The 13,508-nt window shown below is 42.7% G+C and overlaps 1 protein-coding gene across 1 annotated transcript in view; it reads left to right on the top strand.

Annotated features, from left to right (window-relative positions):
* Positions 1-13,508, top strand: part of LOC123751008 (tripartite motif-containing protein 59-like) — a 71,616-nt gene that overhangs the window by 23,183 nt on the left and 34,925 nt on the right. The window contains exon 2 of the mRNA XM_069337007.1: positions 6,284-6,354. Within this exon, the coding sequence (XP_069193108.1) occupies positions 6,349-6,354 (6 nt within the window). The 5' untranslated portion in view covers positions 6,284-6,348. The remainder of the gene's footprint in view (positions 1-6,283; positions 6,355-13,508) is intronic.

Here is a 13,508-nt window from a genome sequence, read left to right as displayed (position 1 = left end):
CCTTACTCTGGCCCACCCTCCTTACTCCTGCCCACCCTCCTTACTCCTGCCCACCCTCCTTACTCCTGCCCACCCTCCTTACTCCTGCCCACCCTCCATACTCCTGTCCACCCTCCTTACTCCGGCCCACCCTCCTTACTCCTGCCCACCCTCCATACTCCTGCCCACCCTCCTTACTCCTGCCCACCCTCCATACTCCTGCCCACCCTCCATACTCCTGTCCACCCTCCATACTCCGGCCCACCCTCCTTACTCCTGCCCACCCTCCTTACTCCTGCCCACCCTCCTTACTCCTGCCCACCCTCCTTATTCCTGCCCACCTTTCTTACTCCTGCCCACCCTCCATACTCCTGTCCACCCTCCTTACTCCTGCCCACCCTCCTTACTCCTGCCCACCCTCCATACTCCTGGCTCTGGTAGTTCGCGGGGGAGGGGACAGACGTGTCGTCGTCGCGCTCCGTTAAAACACTGGAATAAACCGGGCTTTTTTAGGATTACAACCATGGATTACGGCCCACAGTGATCACCAAGTGCATAGTGACCCGTAGGAAAATAGAATACAGAAATTAACAATGGAAATTTGAGTTAAATACAGAATAAAGGTGGTCCCACGTGGTGAGCCAGTGCCACCAGGCTCATGTGTACAGGCATAAGCGATATATATCATATATAGCGAGCAGTGATACCTTGAACAGTGAAGTGGATCGTGTAACACAACATATAAATTAGTGGATAGTGTTAGAGAATTGTACAAAGAAAAAGTATAAATGTAAAGTTGTGGAGGAGGCATCACACTAGGCTGTTTACACCACAGCCACGAGGCCTACACAGTGTAGAGGACGTCCCGCAGTAACAGTGTACTTCCTCAGTGATAATATATTGGCAATATATACTGTAATACGGGAAAGTGGAGCTAGGAACTAGTAATAGAGTAAGTGAATAACATTACAAGCCGGAAGAAAGCAGAAATTCCCTTAGGATATTACAGGCACATAATCAGTGTATAAATCAAGTAACTGGCAACCAGTGACATCCTGGTTGGCCATCCTGCCCCCGACCTGGGACAAACAACGGTCAACTGGACGGTCCCAAGACGACCATATTTTCTCCACAAGGCGATAAGTACCCCCACATAAACTTGAACAAATAAACATATGTAATATTATAAATATACTGGATACATATTATATATACATACATATAATACTTAAATATATGCATATATTATTATAACATCACAAACCCAACATGGAGGTGTGTGGAGGCTGCCTTAAGTCACTTCGGAAGAGTGTTGTAGGCATTGTATGTAACATTTGTAACATAAGGTTTCACCTAAGTTGTACAGGATTACCTACACAATATGCAAACCGGGAAGGTAACTACTGGATCTGTCAAAGAGACAGACAGATGTGGGAAAACATCACCAAACTAATGAATAACATTCCTGAAGAACACAGGCTACAATTCACACAAAAACTACCAGAAATATATGCAGAGTATATAAAGACAGCAACGAACTCTGAACACAACCCAGGGACTGAGAATTTAGAGAGTCAAAGTAGCAATGTAGACGGGTATAGTGTCGAGGTACACAAAAATGAAGGCAATAGTGTAGAGCACACTGGTGATATGAATAAGGAGAGAAAAAATGAGACGAATGAGAACACAAATGAGAAAGACGAAAGCAACAAGGAGAAAGATAAGGGCAATACCGAGAATGAATGCAGAAACGAGAAAGTTGGAACAAAAAACACAGAGGTAGCCAAGTCGTGCATGGGTACAAACAAGAATAATACAATCACAAATGAAAATATTTGCAGGTATTATGCAAAAGGACAGTGTAGATATGGGCCCAGAGGCACGGAATGCTCATTCATGCACACACGGAAATGCCGAAACTGGTTAGGGAAAGGCAGATGTCGTTTTGATACAGAGTGTAGATATTTTCACCCTAAGCTATGCACACTCTCAGTCAATGAGAGGAAATGCTACGATCTTCACTGCCCCGATTTCCACGTCAGAGGTACACAGCGCCATATAAGAGAAGAAGTCCAACATAATAGCCCTGAAAATTTTTTAGAGGCAGGTACAAACAGAGGGAGAAACAGACAGGCAGAAACGTGGCAGGAGTACGGATGGAGAGGGGGGAATGCCCAAGACTGGACTACAGTTCGGCATCAAGCCCACACATACTACACCCCCCAACTACACAGAGACTACCACACTCCCCAGTATCACTTCCAAAACTGGACAAACCATTGCCACAACAACACACCCTGGGTCAGGGTAGAGTGGAGGGAGAACTACCAAAACCTTCCAGAAGTTACACACAACATGGACAATCATTCATATTTGCAAACATTCAAGGTTTAAAGCCAAAGTCAAGAAATAAAGTTAAGTTCATAAATGGCCTTCTATTAGAGTCAAACTCAATATTTGGGGCATTCACGGAAACTCATACAAAAGATTACATGGATGGTGAAATCTGGATTCCAAATTATAATCTATATAGATGTGATAGAAAAACTAGGTCAAATGGAGGAGTAGGTCTGTATATTAAAGAAGACCTGGTATGCACAGAACTACTAAATTCAACTAATGAGGTGGTAGAGGTACTTGGAATGAAGGTAGAGAAACTAAACTTAATTATTATTCTAATATATAAACCGCCAGATACAACGATTGAGGAATTCACAGAGCAGATGCACAAAATAGAGAACATACTTGACAACCTAGCAAACCCAGCTCCAGATATTATCTTTCTTGGAGATTTCAATTTACCGAGTCTAAGATGGAGAACGGCAAACACAAATATCATAGCAGGGAATGACCCGGGAAATAACCAACCACAGGTTAGAGAACTTTTGAGATTCTGTGACAAATTCTCGCTCAATCAACAGATTACAGAACCAACTAGGAACGAAAACACACTAGACTTGTTATTCACAAACAATGATGAACTAATCAGGGATATCACAATCTCAGATACTTCATACTCAGACCATAAGCTCATTGAAGTGCGAACTAGCATAAATAACGGTAGTAGGTCTAAGAGACCAAACAATCGAGAAGGAATATTCAATCAATTCAATTTCAACAATAAGAGGATTGACTGGGAAAAAATAAATGTAGACCTTGCAACCATTCAATGGGAGACGGTCTTAAGCGACAAAACTCCCACACAGGGAATAGCTCAACTGACAGCTGAAGCTTACAAGGTCTGCTTGAAGCACGTGCCTGTGAGGAGGGGCAGAAAGAGGACCACTCTAGAAAGAGAACGGAGACGACTGTACAGGAGAAGGAAAAAAATAACGGAAATGCTTCGGCAGACACAACTATCACAAGCAAGGAAAACAAGCCTAAGCAGGGAGATTGAGGAAATAGAACAAACGCTGAAGCGATCATATGAGTCTGAGGAAATGGAATTGGAACAGAAAGCTATACAAGAGATAAGGAAAAATCCGAAATATTTTTTCACATACGCAAAATCAAAATCCAAAACCTCGACCAGTATTGGACCGTTAATTACAAATGAAGGTACGTACACAGAGGACAACAAAGAGATTAGTGAAATTCTAAGAAGCCAGTATGAGGCTATGTTTAGCACACCAATAAACAACATGAAAGTTGATGACCCAGACAGCTTCTTTATGAATGACATTCAAGCTGCAGATAATATAACGGATATTACCACAAACTCGGAAGACTTTGAAAGAGAAATTGATAATATGCCTATGCACTCAGCTCCTGGGCCTGACTCATGGAATTCAATATTCATAAAGAAATGTAAAGTACCAGTAGCGAGAGCACTCAGCGTAATATGGAGAAAGAGCCTGGATACAGGGGAGATACCAGCAGCACTTAAATCTGCAGATATAGCTCCATTGCACAAGGGGGGGAGTAAAGCCTTGGCAAAAAATTATAGGCCAGTTGCACTAACATCACACATAATAAAAGTGTTTGAAAGAGTGATTAGGAATCAAATTTCTAGTTTTATGGAAAACAATGAATTGCACAATCCAGGACAACATGGATTTAGAGCGGGAAGATCCTGTCTGTCACAGTTACTCAACCACTATGACAAAATCACAGAAGCCCTAGAAGAAAAGCAAAATGCAGATGTTGTATACACAGACTTTGCAAAGGCGTTCGACAAATGTGACCATGGGGTGATAGCTCACAAAATGAGGTCAATGGGAATAACTGGAAAAGTAGGACGCTAGATACTCAATTTCCTGTCGAACAGAACACAAAGAGTAACAGTCAATCAGATAAAATCGAGTCCAAGCGATGTTAAAAGCTCTGTACCTCAAGGTACAGTCCTTGCACCGCTACTGTTCCTTATTCTCATATCTGATATAGACAAAAATACACGCCACAGCTTCGTGTCGTCCTTTGCAGATGACACAAAAATCAGCATGAAAATTACCTCTGCTGAAGACATTGAAAAACTACAAGCAGATGTCAACAAAGTTTTTGATTGGGCAGAAGAAAATAACATGATGTTTAACAGTGATAAATTTCAGGTACTCAGGTACGGCAAAAATGAGGATCTGAAACATAATACAGGGTACAAAACACAATCGAATCTTCCCATAGTAGAAAAACAGCATGTCAAGGATTTGGGAATAATGATGTCCGACGATCTAACGTTTAGGGAGCATAACCAAGCAAATATCGCGTCAGCCAGAAAAATGATCGGATGGATTACGAGAACTTTCAAATCCAGGGATCCCATCACAATGGTTGTACTCTTCAAGTCACTTGTGCTGTCCCGTCTCGAGTACTGCTCAGTACTCACTTCCCCCTTCAGAGCAGGAGAGATTGCTGAAATAGAGGGAATACAGAGAACATATACGGCACGCATAGACGAGATAAAACACCTAAATTATTGGGATCGTCTCAAAGCTCTCCAAATGTACTCTCTAGAAAGGAGACGAGAGAGATACCAAATAATATACACATGGAAAATACTGGAGGGTCAGGTCCCAAATCTACACAGTAAAATAACAACGTACTGGAGTGAACGATATGGAAGAAAATGCAAGATTAAACCAGTGAAGAGCAGAGGTGCCATAGGCACAATCAGAGAGCACTGTATAAACATCAGAGGTCCGCGGTTGTTCAACGTCCTCCCAGCGAGCATAAGAAATATTGCCGGAACAACCGTGGACATCTTCAAGAGAAAACTGGACGGTTTTCTAAGAGAAGTTCCGGATCAGCCGGGCTGTGGTGGGTACGTGGCCCTGCGGGCCTCTCCAAGCAACAGCCTGGTGGACCAAACTCTCACAAGTCGAGCCTGGCCTCGGGCCGGGCTTAGGGAGTAGAAGAACTCCCAGAACCCCATCAACCAGGTACCAGGTATCAACCAGGTCCACCCTCCTTACTCCTGCCCACCCTCCTTACTCCTGCCCACCCTCCTTACTCCTGCCCACCCTCCTTACTCCTGCCCACCCTCCATACTCCTGCCCACCCTCCATACTCCTGTCCACCCTCCTTACTCCTGCCCACCCTCCATACTCCTGCCCACCCTCCTTACTCCTGCCCACCTTCCTTACTCCAGCCCACCCTCCATACTCCTGCCCACCCTCCATACTCCTGTCCACCCTCCTTACTCCTACCCACCCTCCATACTCGTGCCCACCCTCCATACTCCTGCCCACCCTCCTTACTCCTGCCCACCCTCCATACTCCTGCCCACCCTCCATACTCCTGTCCACCCTCCATACTCCTGCCCACCCTCCATACTCCTGTCCACCCTCCATACTCCTGCCCACCCTCCTTACTCCTGCCCACCCTCCTTACTCCTGCCCACCCTCCATACTCCTGCCCACCCTCCATACTCCTGCCCACCCTCCTTACTCCTGCCCACCCTCTTTACTCCTGCCCACCCTCCTTACTCCTGCCCACCCTCCTTACTCCTGCCCACCCTCCTTACTCCTGCCCACCCTCCTTACTCCTGCCCACCCTCCATACTCCTGCCCACCCTCCATACTCCTGCCCACCCTCCTTACTCCTGCCCACCCTCCATACTCCTGTCCACCCTCCTTACTCCTGCCCACCCTCCATACTCCTGCCCACCCTCCATACTCCTGCCCACCCTCCTTACTCCTGCCCACCCTCCTTACTCCTGCCCACCCTCCTTACTCCTGCCCACCCTCGTTACTTTTGCTCAAAGTACAATACCTAAAAAATATTATTAAATTTTTCTAAAAATGTACTATGTTTTGGTGGGAAAAATTTAGTCATAGAAACCTTAAATTTGTTTTATTTTGCCTAATAGGTAATAATGCTTCCAGTCTCTGCTCGGCTACCCAGGACGATAGCAAACACAACTTCTGCCCATTAATGATGGTAAGGACAATTTTATTCTTACTGTACTACCAGTGTGTGTGTGTGTGTATCATATTGTTATTAACTAGTGATGGTAAGTATATTTATTATGTTGTCATTAACTAGTGATGCTGAGCGTATTAACCCTTTAAGTGCACAACACATCATATGATGCACTTATTAGTATGCTTAACTCGATTTATACAGCTCTTGATAAAAATGAGTTCTCTGTTGGGTTGTTTGTGGACCTGCGTAAAGCTTTTGACACTGTCAACCACCAAAACCTTCTTCTTAAATTACATCATTATGGAGTCAGAGGACACTCCCTACAATACCTCAAATCCTACCTTACTGATAGGCTCCAATATGTTTCTGTGAATAATACAATTTCTCCCACCCTACCCATCAACATTGGTGTTCCCCAGGGTAGCATACTTGGCCCTCTCCTCTTTCTCATCTACATTAATGACCTTCCAAATGCCTCCCAACACCTCAAACCAATTCTATTTGCTGACGACACAACCTTCATTTACTCCAGTCCTGATCCCCTTGCTCTAAATGCCACAGTAAATACTGAGCTAAATAAAGTCCATCTGTGGCTAACTGCCAACAAACTCACCCTTAACATTGACAAAACCTTTTATATTCTGTTTGGCAATAAATCCTCTAATCAAATTAATCTCAAAATAAACAATACCCAAATTTGTAACAAATTAGATGGCAAATTCCTTGGCATTCTCATTGACCACAAGCTTAATTTCCAGGGACACATTCTAAACATATCAAAAAAAGTTTCAAAAACTGTGGGCATTCTTTCTAAGATCAGATATTATGTACCACGCCCTGCCCTGGTGACTCTCTATTACTCCCTTATCTATCCATATCTCAACTATGGTATTTGTGCTTGGGGCTCTACTACCCAAAATCACTTACGTCCTCTAATTACTCAACACAAAGCTGCTATTAGGACAATATCCAATTCTGGCCCCAGACATCACTCGGTACCCCTACTTAAATCTCTGAATATGTTAGACATTAAGTCACTGCACATTCTCTCATGTGTATTATACATATATAAAACGCTAAACTATAATGCCAATCCTGATCTCAAAAGCTTCATAGAAGGTTGTATCAGAACCCATGAGCATCACACCAGAAATAAATACAGTTTTGATATTCCTAGAGTACGACTTAATCAAACTAGAAATGCTCTACAAATCAAGGGGCCCAGAATGTGGAATGACCTTCCCAACCATGTTAAAGACTGTACCTCTCTCAACCAGTTTAAGTTAAAAGCGAAGCTATACCTAATAAATTCCCTGTAACCTACCTTACCCTTCTATTGTCAACCAATGGCTGTTTTTCTTTAAAGAGCGCTGTTTGTCGACATAATTGTATTTGTGCTGCTTTTTCATCTATGTTTTCATTTCTTGTTTTCATTCTACTCATTATGCTCAATTAGTATTAAGCTTGTCATTTAAGTTTATCATGCCCGAAACGCTTTGCGTAATAGTGGCTTTAGGCATTGTATGTACTAGCTATACCTATAAGTTAAACAATCCTTGTAAATATTTATTGTATGTATGTACCTTACCTAAATAAAATTGTATTGTATTGTATTGTATTGTATTGTATGATGGGTTAAGTGACTTGCAGTAACTTGCGCTCCACATCATATGATGCATTGGAGTACCGCGCAAGATTTGAAAGGCCCGCGGGTAGAGGGGACTCCCATACGCTGCTTAGGGGTTATAGTAAACAGACACCATTTTGTAAAAAAAAATCCAGCTCACGCTACCATCGCGTGGGAGGCATCAGTTACCCAGCAGCCACCATGTCGAGCGCACGGCCGAACGCTTATCGGGCGCGCACCACGCAATCACTCGCCCAAGAGCAAATAACCAGTGAATTATTTTCTGATGGTGAGGAAAGTGATTTTGATAACTGATATTGATAAAGACTACACACAATTGACCGATGATAGTAGCACTGACAGTAAAAATGAGATACAGCCTCCTCCCATGGCGAGGCCTACATGCTCACCCATACCACCTCGCCCAGTGTTGACCCCAATTCACCCTCGACCACACAGTTCTTGTGCTTATTTAGAGTCTGAGGATATTCTCGGTGACGAGTCAGAGGAAGGTGACTCTTTTTCTGGTTTTAGTGAAGTGGAATCAGAACATAGTGTTACTGAGCCTGGTGCCAGTACCAGTGGTGTTACTGGGCGAGAATTTGTTACGTCAGCAGCGTCTCGCCCAGCCAGGCGCCGCCGCATGGAACAACATGTGGCACCAAGAGTAGTGTAGTGATGGTGATGTTCTCGGGTAGTGTACTCACCTAGTTGTACTTGCGGGGTTTGAGCTCTGGCTCTTTGGTCCCGCCTCTCAACTGTCAATCAACAGGTGTACAGGTTCCTGAGCCTATTGGGCTCTATCATATCTACACTTGAAACTGTGTATGGAGTCAGCCTCAACCATATCACTTCCTAATGCATTCCATTTGTCAACCACTCTGACACTAAAAAAGTTCTTTCTAATATATCTGCGGCTCATTTGGGCACTCAGTTTCCACCTGTGTCCCCTAGTGCGTGTGCCCCTTGTGTTAAACAGCCTGTCTTTATCAACCCTGTCGATTCCCTTGAGAATCTTGAATGTGGTGACCATGTCCCCCCTAACTCTTCTGTCTTCCAACGAAGTGAGGTTTAATTCCCGTAGTCTCTCCTCGTAGCTAATACCTCTCAGCTCGGGTACTAGTCTAGTGGCAAATCTTTGAACCTTTTCCATTTTAGTCTTATGCTTGACTAGATATGGACTCCATGCTGGAGCCGCATACTCCAGGATTGGTCTGACATATGCGGTATATAATGTTCTGAAAGATTCCTTACACAAGTTTCTAAAGGCCGTTCTTATGTTAGCCAACCTGGCATATGCTGCTGATGTTATCCTCTTGATATGAGCTTCAGGGGACAGGTCTGGCGTGATATCAACCCCCAGGTCTTTCTCTCTCTCTGACTCTTGAAGTATTTCATCTCCCAAATGGTACCTTGTATCTGGTTTCCTGCTTCCTACCCCTATCTTCATTACATTACATTTGCTTGGGTTAAACTCTAACAGCCATTTGTTCGACCATTCCTGCAGCTTGTCCAGGTCTTCTTGAAGCCTCAAACTGTCCTCCTCCTGTCTTAATCCTTCTCATAATTTTGGCGTCGTCAGCAAACATTGAGAGGAATGAGTCTATACCCTCTGGGAGATCATTTACGTATATCAGAAACAGGATAGGTCCAAGTACAGAGCCCTGTGGGACTCCACTGGTGACTTCACGCCAGTCTGAGGTCTCACCCCTCACTGTAACTCTCTGCTTCCTATTGTTTAGGTACTCCCTTATCCACTGGAGCGCCCTACCAGTTACTCCTGCCTGTTTCTCCAGCTTATGCATCAACCTTTTATGGGGTACTGTGTAGTGTGGTGATGTTCACGTGCTTCCACCTTATGTGCACGTAGCGGCCGTACTGTGCATAGACGGGCTTCAGCTCCTGGTCCACTGTGTACATCACTTTCTCGCCGTCGTGCCCCTGTTGCGTCTCGCAGGACACCAGGTGTACTAGTGTGGAGTGATGGTGCTGGTTTTATTCCTCGAATTCGTGCCTTTGACAATAAAGATGGGATTACCGAGCTTTTTCCTGATAATGGAGAGGATATGAGTGAATTTTACACTCATATTCTATTTTATTTTACAGCATTCTGTGATGAGCCGTTCATGGAATATATTGTACACCAAACGAACCGTCATGCGGCTCATCTCATTAGAAGAGAGATAACAGAATTTTCATGATTGCAACATTGGAAAACCACCAATGTAGGTGAAATGTATGTGTTTTAGCAATATGTATGTTGATGAAGCATTGTGTCAAACACGCTATCACAGATTACTGGAGCAAAGATCTGACTATTTCAACACCTTTCTTAGGGAAATATGTATCCCGAGATAGGTTTCAGATACTCCTCAGGTGTCTGCATTTTGCAAGTAATGAGGACCGGACAGAGGATGATAGACTTTGGCGAGTGATGCACTATATGAATGAAGTGATTGATAAGTTCAGAGATTTTTACGTACCAGCACAGAAGCTGGTGATTGACGAATCCCTTGTGCTTTTCAAAGGATATGTTTCATTCAAGCAGTATATTCCCTCCAAACGAAACAGATTTGGATTGAAATTCTTTGTACTGTGTGACTGTGAAACAGGATACGTGTTACACATGATTCTGTATTCAGCTAGCGATGTAGACATTCCCGGTAACGACGAACATGGTTTCTCTGGTAGTGTGGTGAAGTTACTGATGGCACCATGGATGAACAAGGGCCACATCTTATACACAGATAATTACTATACAAGTCCATTGCTAACTAAGTTTTTGGTTGAAAATAGAACTGGATTGGTTGGCACAGTAAAGGCACGAAGGAGGGAAATGCCAGTGTTTGACGGTAGGCTTGCAGTTGGTGAGTGCCAGCTACGGAAATGTGATCAAATACTCTCGGTACGGTGGAAAGACAAGAGAGAAGTGAACATGCTGACAACCATTCATGAGGGTACAATGGTGAACAGTGGCAAGGTGAACCGTGTAACGAAAGAACCATATATAAGCCAGATTGTGTTCTTGACTATACTGTAATATCAACATGCGTTTGATTGATAAGGCTAACATGATGGTTGGCACTATCGAGTGTGTGTGGAAAACATTGAAATGGACGAAAAAAGTGTTTTTCCATCATGTTGACATGAGCATGTTGAACTGCTATAATATGTATCTGGTGAAAACTGGACGTAAACCTAGTTTCCGTGCGTTTGCTTTTACACTTGGACACAGTTATTAGCAAAATTTGGTAAAGATGTCCCTGGCATGCAAAGACCAATCATGAACCCAGTGTTGCAGCATGCTGCAACACCCAGGCTTGCTCACATGGAGGCCTTTCAGCAACACAGACTAAAACATTTGCCACCAGCTGGAAAGCGTGCAATAGGCCAACGTGAATGCCTAGTATGTAAAACAACAAAAAGGAGAGTACAGAAACGTAAAGTGGTGCAAACATGGTGTGAAGCGTGTGCAGTTCCATTGTGTGCTTTCGACTGCTTCAACGACTACCACTCTCTCCAGGAATTCTAAATGTGCAATAATAGTGCAAAAACCTGTACATAGTGCGTGCTTGTGTGTACATATAATAATGAACATTGTGATACATAATATAATGGCGTAATGGAAAACATTTGTGTGCACATGTGTATACTCGATGTATGTAACATTTATTGACAATGACTGTGATGTAACATTATGTGCAACACAATTAGTGACTAATATTGCTAACTGACTGATGTGTTACACTGTTAGTTGACACAATTAATTAAATAGTTAGTCTAGCTTCTATCACACAAGGATTAGTTATTAATGGTTAATATTTTAATTATAAATTTAATGCCTATCCGGTTCGATAAGGACCATAATGTGGGATATTTGGGCTTGATTCTGATTAACTAATAATTAATGTAATAAATTAAAATTGCGAAGGACCACCCGCTTTTAAAGTAAAGAGGGAAACTAAGAATTTCAGATCATTGGATAATTTCTAGAGGAAACCAGTGACTATGGATATAACTAGAAAGCATGATCATAATAATAATTAATGGGCTGTATTATTAAAGAAACAAACCTCAAACACCTACATTGGGGGGTTATTACTGGAGGTAAGTACGTCCAGGAATTAGTGTGGTTCGTTCACTAATTCAATTAATAATAATCTAATCCTATAAGGTAATGTTGAAACTAATATCATACACATAAAGAGGAATATAAATATGAGCATAATAATGAGTTACAGTAAATCATACATTAATCTCAAAGCACTCTGCACAAATTAATTGCAAAGGAATGGAAAAAAGGGAAATAAATCTTAGCTTGACGGAGATTCCTTTAGTAAGCCATAGAAGTCCTCTTAATCTCCAGACTCGGTACACTAACGAGTTGAACGGGCTAACATGGATGAAGGCAGCATGAAGAATTCTTCTCTCGTGCTGCAAGATAAATAATTTCCAGTAGCAATTGATTTAACTACTCAATTTATATTCAAGAATATTAAGAATTTACAGATGACCAATTTAATCACCTGTTATTAGGTGTTATCACGCTGCTTAACGAACAATCACCCTGCTATTAACACACTTCTACCTGATGCATCAAATAAAAGAATACTTAGCTGTGGGCACTGTATAAGTATTAAGATTGCCGTATTTCGCATCCCAGGCTCCGGTGAACCTATCCTGGATAGTGATGCGCTTCAGCTGGCTGATCACGTGTCGTCAGGAACCAAGTCAAAGGGCTCCTTATTTAACACCAGCACTAGTTGAAGATATTATCTGCAAGGTTGTTCACGCCTCACAGTGGCGGCTTTCATCTGTGGATGGATAACACCTGCCCTATTTGCTGGGCAATGGCGTATTCTTATGAGTACGGTAAGCGCGGCTCTGCTTCCTTTCGGTTCTGCACGTGTCCGCGTACTGAGGAGGATGGTGTCCCTCCAACCCACGCCGAGTCAGCGTTCATAAAACAAATTATTGTCTCGGACATTAATATTTCTCGCATTTGCGCTTGAAACGTAAAAGACTGGACGGTTTTATTATTTAGAGGAACAAAATATTGTTATTTACCAATTTAAGAATAGTAAATATATAAGGGAGAGGAATTAATGTCTCCCCATGGCATTCATTGGTGACGTTAACTATATCACGAGATAGACGCTATGATTCTAACGCACTATTCGGCTTTTAGTTAGAGATCAATTCGTCTGCAATTAGTTATCATACAGAATGCTTTAATTATGGAGAATCGAATTTAATTCTCACACATATTGGATATAATGTGTTTACTGTAAGGAAATCTGACGCAATACTGGCGTCAGGTGACGTGAGAATTCTAGCCTACTGTACAGATGAAATTATTAGTACATGAGAATTCTACGTGTTGTTAATTTTACTTACTACAATAATTAGTATGGTTAGTAATAAGTAATGAGAATACAACAGTGTTGTATTCGGTGTTGGAAATATCCAACATAACTCCGGGGGGAGGATTCTAGGGTCGCAGTGTACTGTGTTGTACTGACCTATCCCGAAGTGATATTAA

The sequence above is a fragment of the Procambarus clarkii genome, chromosome 37 (assembly GCF_040958095.1).
Source record: "Procambarus clarkii isolate CNS0578487 chromosome 37, FALCON_Pclarkii_2.0, whole genome shotgun sequence".
Taxonomy (NCBI): Eukaryota; Metazoa; Arthropoda; class Malacostraca; order Decapoda; family Cambaridae; genus Procambarus; species Procambarus clarkii.
Note: the sequence above shows the minus strand (reverse complement) of the source record. Positions and strands in the feature narration are given on the sequence as shown.